The sequence below is a fragment of the Haliotis cracherodii genome, unplaced genomic scaffold, assembly GCF_022045235.1.
Source record: "Haliotis cracherodii isolate W230 unplaced genomic scaffold, xgHalCrac1.p SCAF_10, whole genome shotgun sequence".
Lineage (NCBI taxonomy): Eukaryota > Metazoa > Mollusca > Gastropoda > Lepetellida > Haliotidae > Haliotis > Haliotis cracherodii.
The window spans coordinates 18833161-18846381 of NW_027266265.1; the positions used below are offsets into that span (position 1 = coordinate 18833161).

A 13221-nucleotide genomic window follows, 5' to 3' on the forward strand; every position below is an offset into this window, starting at 1 on the left:
AATGGAGATGACGGCACACCAAGGGGGCACAATCGAGATGCCCGGCAGACCACGGGGGCACAATGCGGAGAATAGGGCACACCACTGGGGCACAATGGAGATGCCCGGCACACCTGCGGGGCACAATGCGGAGAACAGGGCACACCACCGGGGAACAAAGATGACGGCGCACTACCGGGGAACAACAGGGACAACGGGCCACAACACCGGGGAACAATGGAAAGGACAGGGCAAAACACCGGGGAACAATGGAGAGGACGGGGCAAAACACCGGGGAACAATGGAAAGGACAGGGCAAAACACCGGGGAACAATGGAGAGGACGGGGCAAAACACCGGGTAACAATGGAAAGGACAGGGCAAAACACCGGGGAACAATGGAAAGGACAGGGCAAAACACCGGGGAACAATGGAGAGGACGGGGCAAAACACCGGGTAACAATGGAAAGGACAGGGCAAAACACCGGGGAACAATGGAAAGGACAGGGCAAAACACCGGGGAACAATGGAAAGGACAGGGCAAAACACCGGGTAACAATGGAAAGGACAGGGCAAAACACCGGGGAACAATGGAAAGGACAGGGCAAAATACCGGGGAACAATGGAAAGGACAGGGCAAAACACCGGGTAACAATGGAAAGGACAGGGCAAAACACCGGGGAACAATGGAAAGGACAGGGCAAAATACCGGGGAACAATGGAGAGGACGGGGCAAAACACCGGGGAACAATTGCGAGGACGGGCATATCACCGGGGAACAAAAGGTGTAACGGGGCACAACACCTGGGAACAATGGAGAGGACGGGGCACAACACCTGGGAACAATGGAGAGGACGGGGCACAACACCGGGGAACAATGGAGAGGACGGGGCACAACACCGGGGAACAATGGAGAGGACGGGGCACAACACCGGGGAACAATTGAGAGGACGGGGCACAACACCGGGGAACAATGGAGAGGACGGGGCACAACACCGGGGAACAATGGAGAGGACGGGGCACAACACCGGGGAACAATGGAGAGGACGGGCATATCACCGGGGAACAAAAGGTGTAATGGGGCACAACACCTGGGAACAATGGGGGAACGTGGCACAACACCAGGGTACAATGGAGCAAAATGGCACAATGGCGATGCCATGACACAATAGCAGGGCAGATGATATCCCCGGTACTCCTTGGCCGAGCGAGTCGACCGGAATGGGGATCGGATGATTATGAGTGACAAGGCCAACGGCATAATCACCACAGATTGTGGGCGTGGATTGAATCATGTCCATGGTATGCTCCTACATCACCCTAGACAAAGCCAGGTTGCACATTCTGTAAAGGAACCACTGTCTGTTAAAGCAATCCCTTTTAATTGCTTACATAATCACATGGAGTGAAAGGTTAATCCAGTATGAGATTTGAATGAAAGGTTAATCCGATATAGGATTGGCATGAAAGGTTATCTACTTAGAGATTTGCATGAAAGGCTAATCCAGTATGTGATTGGCATGAAAGGTTAAACCAGTATGAGATTTGAATGAAAGGTTAATCCGATATAGGATTGGCATGAAAGGTTATCTACTAAGAGATTTGCATGAAAGGTTAATCCAGTATAAGATTGGCATGAAAGGTTAATCCAGTATGAGATTTGAATGAAAGGTTAATCCAGTATGAGATTTGCATGAAAGGCTAATTCAGTATGAACGTTGCATAATATATAACAGTGAGTCAAAATCCTATGTACAAGAATGGTTAATTAAATAGGTATGTCTCGTATGCCCTCTGATAGAGTGTAAATCGGCCTTCAACATGAGAGACCGGAGTCTTACCGTTGGCTATTTATTTACACAACCGGTAACATTCCATCTTTCACTGGACTGACAGCTCCCCGTGCAGGTCATCCATTCAGCAGAACGCCATAGTGATGGTCCATCGCCTCGCGCCGTAATCGCATCTTCAGAATTCCCCCACTGCCAGGGAACCGGTGTATATGTAGGAAAGAGTCGGGAGGAGGATTCCTCGACCATAGATAGTGCATGAAACGATACGTTGGAAAGTTTGTATTATACCCTGTCACAATGTATCGAGAATTAGGTATCTTACTGCGCATTCTTTTCTGTCCATTGTATTGTCTGAGTGCCATTGCCTTTATGCTCAGAAGATACATGGAAAGGTTAACAATTGCAGTTCACTGAAAATCTATCGATATGTACGTCAAAGCCATTTAAGGGTAATATTCATTGCTTGACATGTAAACAAAAAGAACATGCTTTCTGTATTTGAAAAAACCCCACTCCACCTCGTTTCCGTTGACGGTTTACTTATAATTAAATCTGATAATAAAAGTCATAAGGAATTATTAAGTTTAAAACAAAACGAAAATATATCGTTTGATCTTTCAAAATAAAGATAATAGGGATGAATGTAACCTTGTAAGATCTTTAAAAGTCCAGGTTAGCATAAACGATTACGACATAATGAAATATTCTTTGCTTTCGTGTGGAATGATAAAAGAATTAGTGTTTAGTGGACGATCGTGATTATTCTGACAACTGACCTCGTATTGGAGGTTTTCGTTATGTTTTAGGAATAGCTCACGATATGGCGAATCTCTTGGAGTATGTGCCCTTAGGAAACACAAAAACAAAACATTATGTTTCCCCGAAGCCCAAGGTTTTGGACAAAAGTTTCAATAGGTTCTGATCATTGGTTTCGACATTTTAATTTCCTGAGAACCTTTTTCTAGGACTGTTTAACTGACGCCTGCCATTTAGATCTTCATGTTAACGTTCTTAAACTGAATGTGCCCAGCTGGGATGAAACAAGATGTTTGCTAATAACCTTTCTCAAAATGAGGCACGGATTTTACACAAGCTCCGTACAGCGATGTCTCGTTTCCATTTCTGATCCTTGTATTAGCGGCATATCACATAGACTGGATCCTTTTTGTCTTTGCGCCTCGAAAGTTTCTTGATGGCATACCTAAACTGATACAGGCAAAGACTATTGCCTATGTCTGCACTTCATAAACTGACACTAGTGTTTATTGTAGTTTATACCTGACAACCGGTGTATCTGTTTCCAGGCGGCAGGCACTCTTTTGTTTAAACGCCGCACCCCTCTTTTCAAAATCATGGACCTGGCCGATATAGCTAAACACCAGCCATTTACTAGATTAATAGAAGGTTTTCCATGAAGCACATGCAGCATGTACATCGATACAACCCTGGAAGAGATATGAAGCACATGCAGCATGTACATCGATACATCCTTGGCAGAGATATGAAGCACATGCAGCATGTACATCGATACATCCTTGGCAGAGATATGAAGTACATGCAGCATGTGCATCGATACAACCCTGGCAGATATATGAAGCACATGCAGCATGTACATCGATACAACCCTGGCAGAGATATGAAGCACATGCAGCATGTACATCGATACATCCTTGGCAGAGATATGAAGTACATGCAGCATGTGCATCGATACAACCCTGGCAGAGATATGAAGCACATGCAGCATGTACATCGATACAACCCTGGCAGAGATATGAAGCACATGCAGCATGTACATCGATACAACCCTGGCAGAGATATGAAGCACATGCAGCATGTACATCGATACATCCTTGGCAGAGATATGAAGTACATGCAGCATGTACATCGATACATCCCTGGCAGAGATATGAAGCACATGCAGCATGTACATCGATACAACCTTGGCAGAGATATGAAGTACATGCAGCATGTGCATCGATACATCCCTGGCAGAGATATGAAGCACATGCAGCATGTACATCGATACAACCCTGGCAGAGATATGAAGCACATGCAGCATGTACATCGATACATCCTTGGCAGAGATATGAAGCACATGCAGCATGTACATCGATACAACCCTGGCAGAGATATGAAGCACATGCAGCATGTACATCGATACATCCCTGGCAGATATATGAAGCACATGCAGCATGTACATCGATACAACCCTGGCAGAGATATGAAGTACATGCAGCATGTGCATCGATACAACCCTGGCAGAGATATGAAGCACATGCAGCATGTGCATCGATACAACCCTGGCAGAGATATGAAGCACATGCAGCATGTACATCGATACATCCTTGGCAGAGATATGAAGCACATGCAGCATGTACATCGATACAACCCTGGCAGAGATATGAAGTACATGCAGCATGTACATCGATACAACCCTGGCAGAGATATGAAGTACATGCAGCATGTACATCGATACAACCCTGGCAGATATATGAAGCACATGCAGCATGTACATCGATACAACCCTGGCAGAGATATGAAGTACATGCAGCATGTACATCGATACAACCCTGGCAGAGATATGAAGCACATGCAGCATGTACATCGATACATCCTTGGCAGAGATATGAAGTACATGCAGCATGTGCATCGATACAACCCTGGCAGAGATATGAAGCACATGCAGCATGTGCATCGATACATCCCTGGCAGATATATGAAGCACATGCAGCATGTACATCGATACAACCCTGGCAGAGATATGAAGTACATGCAGCATGTACATCGATACAACCCTGGCAGAGATATGAAGTACATGCAGCATGTGCATCGATACAACCCTGGCAGAGATATGAAGCACATGCAGCATGTACATCGATACATCCTTGGCAGAGATATGAAGTACATGCAGCATGTACATCGATACAACCCTGGCAGAGATATGAAGTACATGCAGCATGTGCATCGATACAACCCTGGCAGAGATATGAAGCACATGCAGCATGTACATCGATACATCCTTGGCAGAGATATGAAGCACATGCAGCATGTACATCGATACATCCTTGGCAGAGATATGAAGCACATGCAGCATGTACATCGATACAACCCTGGCAGAGATATGAAGCACATGCAGCATGTACATCGATAAAACCCTGGCAGAGATATGAAGTACATGCAGCATGTACATCGATACAACCCTGGCAGAGATATGAAGCACATGCAGCATGTACATCGATACAACCCTGGCAGATATATGAAGCACATGCAGCATGTACATCGATACAACCCTGGAAGAGATATGAAGCACATGCAGCATGTACATCGATACAACCCTGGCAGAGATATGAAGTACATGCAGCATGTACATCGATACAACCCTGGCAGATATATGAAGCACATGCAGCATGTACATCGATACAACCCTGGCAGAGATATGAAGCACATGCAGCATGTACATCGATACATCCCTGGCAGATATATGAAGCACATGCAGCATGTACATCGATACAACCCTGGCAGAGATATGAAGCACATGCAGCATGTACATCGATACATCCTTGGCAGAGTTATGAAGTACATGCAGCATGTACATCGATACAACCCTGGCAGAGATATGAAGTACATGCAGCATGTGCATCGATACAACCCTGGCAGAGATATGAAGCACATGCAGCATGTACATCGATACATCCTTGGCAGAGATATGAAGCACATGCAGCATGTGCATCGATACATCCTTGGCAGAGATATGAAGCACATGCAGCATGTACATCGATACAACCCTGGCAGAGATATGAAGCACATGCAGCATGTACATCGATACAACCCTGGCAGAGATATGAAGTACATGCAGCATGTACATCGATACAACCCTGGCAGAGATATGAAGCACATGCAGCATGTACATCGATACAACCCTGGCAGATATATGAAGCACATGCAGCATGTACATCGATACAACCCTGGAAGAGATATGAAGCACATGCAGCATGTACATCGATACAACCCTGGCAGAGATATGAAGTACATGCAGCATGTACATCGATACAACCCTGGCAGATATATGAAGCACATGCAGCATGTACATCGATACAACCCTGGCAGAGATATGAAGCACATGCAGCATGTACATCGATACATCCCTGGCAGATATATGAAGCACATGCAGCATGTACATCGATACAACCCTGGCAGAGATATGAAGCACATGCAGCATGTGCATCGATACATCACTGGAAGAGATATGCCCAGTGTCTAATGTCAGTACTCATCCTCCAAGTGAAGCTTAAAGTTGATCGTAAACAATAAAATGAAATAATGGCATTTATATTTGATACCAAAACAGTAAACAGGACAAATAGAAATAGGCATGTTGAAGTTGATGTTGGGAGATGTTTTCAAGATGTAGTCATTTCTTAGCTGACAAAACATCCTGTCTCAAATCCCAGTCTCATCTTCTCGTGAGTAAATCAAGAAGGCGGGCGGGGAGTCGTGGGTCTGAGAAGCATTCTTTTTGCACCTTGACATTCACGTTAAATGTACCAGATATGCAAATGACCGGAACTGTGAAGTCAGAGGTCCAGTTTGGGGCTTCAAAGTCTCTGAGAATGTGAGAGAATAGGTGAGCTGACAGAAGATAGCGCGAGAATTCTCATTGATACTCGGGGAATTTTAGCCATTCTATGAATGAATACAATGGTGAATCGGCGTGTGATGGAACCTCTGTGAATGGCAAAACCAGTACTACTGTCGTACAACTAACAGGACCGAACTATGTTGGTAGTCACTATTGTTAAGTTCAGGAAAGACCTAACTATTAATAAGTCGCCATACCAATGAATTGCTACACATACTACGGTAAGAATTTAGATGGTGTTACAAAATAACACAAAAACACAGCATTGTTATTACATTATTTTGTTGTATTGATCACAACAGATGATATACTTTTTTCTTCTCGAAAAGTTAATTTTGAAGAGGTCCTCCAGTGATTGCCATACACTGAATTATTTATCATAATTTCATAACTAGTCATCAAACGTACGCCAGCACAATCCTGAAAACAAACCACAGAAATTTAAACAGCTTATAAAGGGCCGTGTAGATGTATATATATATGATGAAACTATGCGCTTGATAATGGATTTCTGATGTGGATTTTACGTTTGTTTAGCTCTCGTTCTCTTTGCCCTGTGTACATTACTTTATAAAAAAAATAAGTTGTGTTTTATAAACAAATAGAAAAAAAATCGCAAAAATACAAATGTGATGTTGCAGCTGTACTTGACATTCGACTTGATGTTGGCAATCGACTTGATGTTGACATTCGACTTGATGTTGACATTCGACTTAATGTTGACATTCGAATTGATGTTGACATTCGACTTGATGTTGACATTCGACTTGATATTGACATTCGACTTGATGTTGAAATTCGACTTTATGTTGACATTCGACTTGATGTTGACTTTCGGGTTGCGTAATAATACGACATGTTTACTTCAAAGCTCTACTCGTATGTATAAGCGCTCCCCTTGTCTCGAGCTCGAACTCGAACTTCGTGGTTTCGGGACTCAATATGCAAAAATGAGGCTGGCAAATCACTGGCAAACGCAACGTACAGTTTACAAAAGATAATGTTGCACGAATAATTTTTGTTTCAACAAAAATATAATATTTGCTCATGTTTGTGAAAATCTCTTCAACAATCTAGCTTCAGAGTACTTCCACTCAAACTTGTAAAGATAGCATGTTGTTGCATGAACACACAACCAGGATTGCTCAGTATGATGCAAATTGACAACATATATATGATATCTACGCTATAAATCGCAAAGAACAATGACGAATGAAGTGTGTTTTTTCCATGATAAAACAGAATTCTATCATGATGTCATTTTCGGAGATTCGAACATGCGCTCGCAACTTGATGACATTATATATTGGACGACATTATTTTTAGAGGGTGTCTTGTGAGTTGTTCCCAATACTTGTATCTGGGCAACGCAGATAAACGCGATGGCCGAATAATCACATCCAAGAGCGGGAGAGGTATGACAATCAGAATTAGGAGAAGAGGTACGAGAAATCAACGTGAGGATTGTGAGAATATGACCCACCTGTGCATAAAATGGACTTGTCCGACATTGCCGAGGGCGAATTCTATTGAGTGAGTCATCACTATTAAAAAGCGGTCAGATATTTTCTTCAAAGTTTGTACATTTTATCATCATCCTTTAATCGACTTAAATTAATGTTGATATCTTATATACGAAATAAACCATTCTCATGGTTTATTATCAATGCAGTGTTAGATTGTACGGTAAACAACCCCCACTCGTCGTGTATTTCTTAACTACACATGCATAATTCACAAATAAAACTAAACTGTCGAGGACACAGATTAACAAGCAAACCTGTTTACTATCAAACTGACGCGTCGATTATACACATCAGCCAACAAGTGTTAGCTCACCTTGCATATGACTGCTTCGCTGAAGGAGTTCCAATACGATTCTTGACCTGGCAACCAAACATGGAATAGATCGCTAAACGACAATTATTGGCAGACATTTACATGGAATTACATTTAGCATGTGTAGGTGGGCACAACATTGTCTCTATTTTTGTTTAATGTATTTTTTACTTCTAATCTTGGTATAATATTGAAACATTTTTGTCAACATAATAAAACAATATACTAGTATGTAGATAATGTACCCCTAACGGTGTAATTCCTCTGTATCGTGAGAATGGCGTGACTAGTAGCTTTAAAGGGAAAATGTTTCAACATTTAATCCGTTTGAATAAGTGAATTGTTTGTGTTCGCGAAAGTCATCACTCGAGAGGTTTAGTGTTGTATCAGGAACTGATCTGACAATTCAGTGTAACATTTCTATTGAGTTTCTCATTGGCACCAGGTCATCACTTAACTCGCATCTTGGTTGAGCTATGTTCCAGAATCCCCTCGATGTATCTACAGTGTGACAATGTAAATGCCACATCATTGTGTCATTAAAGAAGACTCGGCTCCACAGTATGTTGCCAATTCTCAGTGTTGGTCTAGACGCTGTAATTAAAGCCCTCTGAGTCTCGAAGACTGTCCTCATGTAATCAACGTAATCAAGTATCGCTGGATGATCATGATAACACGGGTCGAGTAAGCAGACAGCTAAGTGTTGTTTGAATGACCTGATTCAAAGTTACTGTGACTGCTAATCTGAAATCAAGGTTTGCAACGTGACTGACTGTCTGCACCCACGAAGTGGCCTTTCGTTTGTTGTGTCCACGAACGTACGTTTGGCCCTGGGATGGTAGCTCAGAGTGACGACGGAAGACAAAACTGAGGGTAGAAGGGTTGAGAACAAGTCATATGTATTGTTGCAGGTTGAAATAGGTCGACATGGTACAGGTAATGGTAATCACGTGACAGAAAGCACACCAGGACCGAGTGGCCAATGTTCCCTTGTGCTGAGACCCACTCTGTCACTTACCCATAGGCAGGAAGTCGGACGGCCATTCTTTAGCGTCGACGCAGTCGTTGTTGTGGCAGGTAATGTAGCCAACGTGATGACTAGCCGTACAATCTGTCCGCTTCGATGATCTTGGCCCGTCTCCCCTGATTGACCATGTCAGTCAGGTTTTGTAGATAACGTGGGGCAAGGTAACATATATATCGTGGGACAAGGCCAGTGACCCACGTTCATGTACATACGTAAGATCTGGCGACGTGAGGAAGTGTTAATTGACATGTATAGATAGCGCTGAGCATTACGGGTCCTGCCCGGAGATTAGAGGGGATACGCTGAATGTTAGCTGTATACATTTAACGGACAAAGGGGATAGAATATCGGTGAACTTTAAAAACATATTGAAACAAATAGCATTTTAGACAAGTGAAGCTTTCAATAAAAATATTGTCACAGGTTTGCACTAAACAATTGTTTAGGCCGGACTCATTCCAGCTACATGACGGCGGTCTGTAAATAATCGCCATACAATCCAGTGATTGACATCATGAGTGTCAATGAACGCAATAGGGATCTAAATACCAACATATATAATTTTCTTTAATAATTATACGTGCAGTTTATAAACATGTTATTCGTGCGATGTAATAGCACTCAATCCGGAATTGACAAAATGCATAAGCAAAAATACATGCATATATTTTAAAGAACTAAACAACTGGAAACATATACGCGCCCCCTGTTATTTTGCCCGTGAGGTTTGAAAACCTGTTTGGGCCCTCAATCTAAAGTATAGAAACCGAAACATGTGATATTCCTGAATGAGTAACTCTTTGGCGATAAATATGTACAACACTCACGACAGTTTAGAAAGTTGTAGACATAATCCATTGCGTGTATAATTGTACGTGACTAAAGTAGTTTATCTTTTGGAGATGAGTCATTCTTATAAATCAAAACCTAAATTCATTCATCTCAGTTGTGTGTACAGCTGTTCCTCACGCAGAGGATCATTCACCTTCTTAAGATAACACATCAGTTTGATAGTAATGATTCTGTCCTTTTTGGAATAATATCCTCAATCGTCGTTGTTTCAAACATTTCTTTACAAACATTATGTTGCAATTGGGTATACAATCCTCCCTGGTTTAAATGCTACCTTGGATATAATGCCATATTTCCAGCTGGGCGAACGCTCGCTTTATAAGAGAGTAGTGTATGCGACATGGTGCCATAGACTGGTAAGGCGTTCCTAAAAGTGACCGTCATGACCCCAACGTGACTTCTGTGACGAGATTGTCAATGGCGTGTATATACTTGCGCGAATGACCTCTACAATCCTTCTCCTCATGCCTTCAGTGAAACGTTAATGCGTTCTTTGGGCAGGTTTTTGCCAGGCTCGGTGCAATGCTTGTGTGAGTTCCTGTTCTCCGACAAGTGGATCTGTCAGGTAGGGTGCTTGATCACCTTTCTTGGCCTCCCCCCTGGGTTGATTTTTCATCACAATGTTCGTAATGACAATTGTCCGTGGGGCATCCAGTCCCCTTTAGAAAGTACTTATGGCAAAGTGTTGTCGCCTAACTAATGTTGGTAACCGATCTCACGACAACAGCTTTGAAGGACATTCATGCATTCATCATGTCTGATTTTCGCCCCCTCTCACCGTCAGCTAATTCCCTACGAGCCATGTTAAAAAAGAAGAAATAGTGAAAAAAGAAATCGCACGTCAACTGATAGTGCATCTTCATGAAACATATACGTGCTTTACGCGTCACAACCGCTAGCAAACATTCACACCTTAGATATTCATAAAAATAATTGTATCAATGACATTCACGGTCGCACGACAGTGGTTAACCTTATTCAGGCTTTGCTTAATTTATTCCTGGTGTATATGCCTCTCGCTTTATCTAATTACCCCTTAGTCCGTATTTGGTAGTAACATTTGTACATGTGGCGTAGGTGTCGAATCGCCACGCTGAGGAACAGGGTACAAGACCCAAACAGGTAGAGCATTTGAAGCCCATTGGATGTATGAACAGTCCTATTCACTCATCCTGAAGAACAATAAAGGCATGTCTTTCATAAAGCAGTACACCAAATCTCACCGCCTTTCAAGCCTATTTGCGTACGGTTTATCAAATGTGAAAGAGACATAACATGTCATGATGGCGCTGTAAATATACCGATATTGTCATATCGGGCGTTTGGTAACTGTGTGAAACCGAAACGCTTGTCAGCAAGTGTCATCCCCACCATTAAAACATATCTTTTAATCTTCTTCGTCTCTGGCACGGAAGCTCCACGTCCTTCACAGGATGTTGTCAACTTTGATAAGTAAGCACGTCTTTGAAATCTCAAGATAGATTTCAAATTGACAGTCTTGATACATCCATGTTTTTGTATCACAGAGATTTTATCCAAATGTAGGGACATGTTGTTTTTGTTTTAGTTTTAGTTTTTGATATCATATGTATACAGAATTTTATCAACCATATCATGGATACATAGCGAGTGAGTGAGTGAGTGAGTACGGATTTACGCCGCTTTTAACAATATTCCAGCAATATCACGGCGGGGATAAATAGTCAGAAAATATTGCCAGGAACTGATAGCTCAAAGTAGATAGACCCACTCTTTCAGAAATAAACAAAATAGATTATCATGGATCAGTTTGCAATTCTTCAAATTCTAATTTAATTTATATACTTACGAGTTATGATTATGACGCAGCCCACCGTTGGGATGGTGATGTTCGTGCAAGATAACGACACTCACAATGCAGGTGTATCAGCATGCGTTCTGTATTTCAGTGTGAAGCAATCCGCTGTACAAACAACGCAATAACAGGGTCTTTTTATATATAATCGATTGTTTCATATTTGTGTTCGTATTATTGAAGAATACCGACTGTTAAAATGAAATTGGAAACTAAAGAAAATGCTTGTGTTCCAACCAAATGGCTATTATCAAGACATGTTATGGTATTCGAGAAACGAGGCGGCTTTGAAACAGGTTGTCGCTTCAGCCCCTAAAAAATGTTACAAGTGTCGGGTTCCAACAAGCAACATGACGTTATCCAAGAATAGCATATCTTGGAACATCCTTGTTCAAATATATTAGCATGTTTGTAAATCCTCAAAGACATGTTCAAACACATATATGTGAATGAAAAAAAACAATGTTCACATGCATACTTATGGCGGAAAAAACTCACGACCTTATTTGTGACTAAACAAACCCATGTTCACATACATACTTATGGCGGAAGAAATTCTCGGCCGTTTGGTGACTAAACAAACCCATGTTCACATACATACCTACGATGGAAGAAATTCTCGGCCGTTTGGTGGCAAAACAAACCAATGTTCTTCACATATATACCTATGGCGGAAGAAATTTACGACCTTATTTGTGACTAAACAAACCCAAGTTCACATGCATACTTATGGCGGAAGACACTTACGACCTTATTTGTGACTAAACGAACCCATGTTCACATACATACTTATGGCGGAATTCTACAATAGCTACAATTCTTTAACACTACGTTGTCCAGAGTGCTGTTAAGTCACTCTGTGACAGAAGCATCATCAAATCTTTCAATTGTTTTATGGCAGATATGTGAAGGGGATTTTCCAAATTTGACGCGTCAGTGACAAACATTATGTCCGATGCAATTCCCTAATTTGTCTTGGTCTCTTGTTTTTGTCAGGTGAACAATTGCATTGTTTTGCATGTGTTTGTGACGGATGCCTCCGGTGGAGCAGAATACGCTTACATTTTCGCGAACACCTGGTATCTTATTCTAATACAGATGCTAATGATATAGTCGCAATCGTACAATGGTTCATACGTAACATATACGTATCTCACCTATCTCACGGATGTTAATATTTCGTCATTGGTAGTAACATTTCTCCTTTTGATACAAACTTTACACATACTTACGAAAGTTGTATAGCTGAAATGTTAATC

General features: G+C 42.0%; 1 protein-coding gene across 1 annotated transcript; it reads left to right on the forward strand.

The window, feature by feature from the left end:
• The first annotated feature begins 248 nt into the window (after positions 1-248).
• Positions 249-1142, forward strand: LOC139453413 (protein qua-1-like). Its single transcript, XM_071235109.1, has one exon. The coding sequence runs from the start codon at positions 249-251 to the stop codon at positions 1140-1142; it is 894 nt and encodes a 297-aa protein (XP_071091210.1).
• Positions 1143-13221: the final 12079 nt, after the last annotated feature.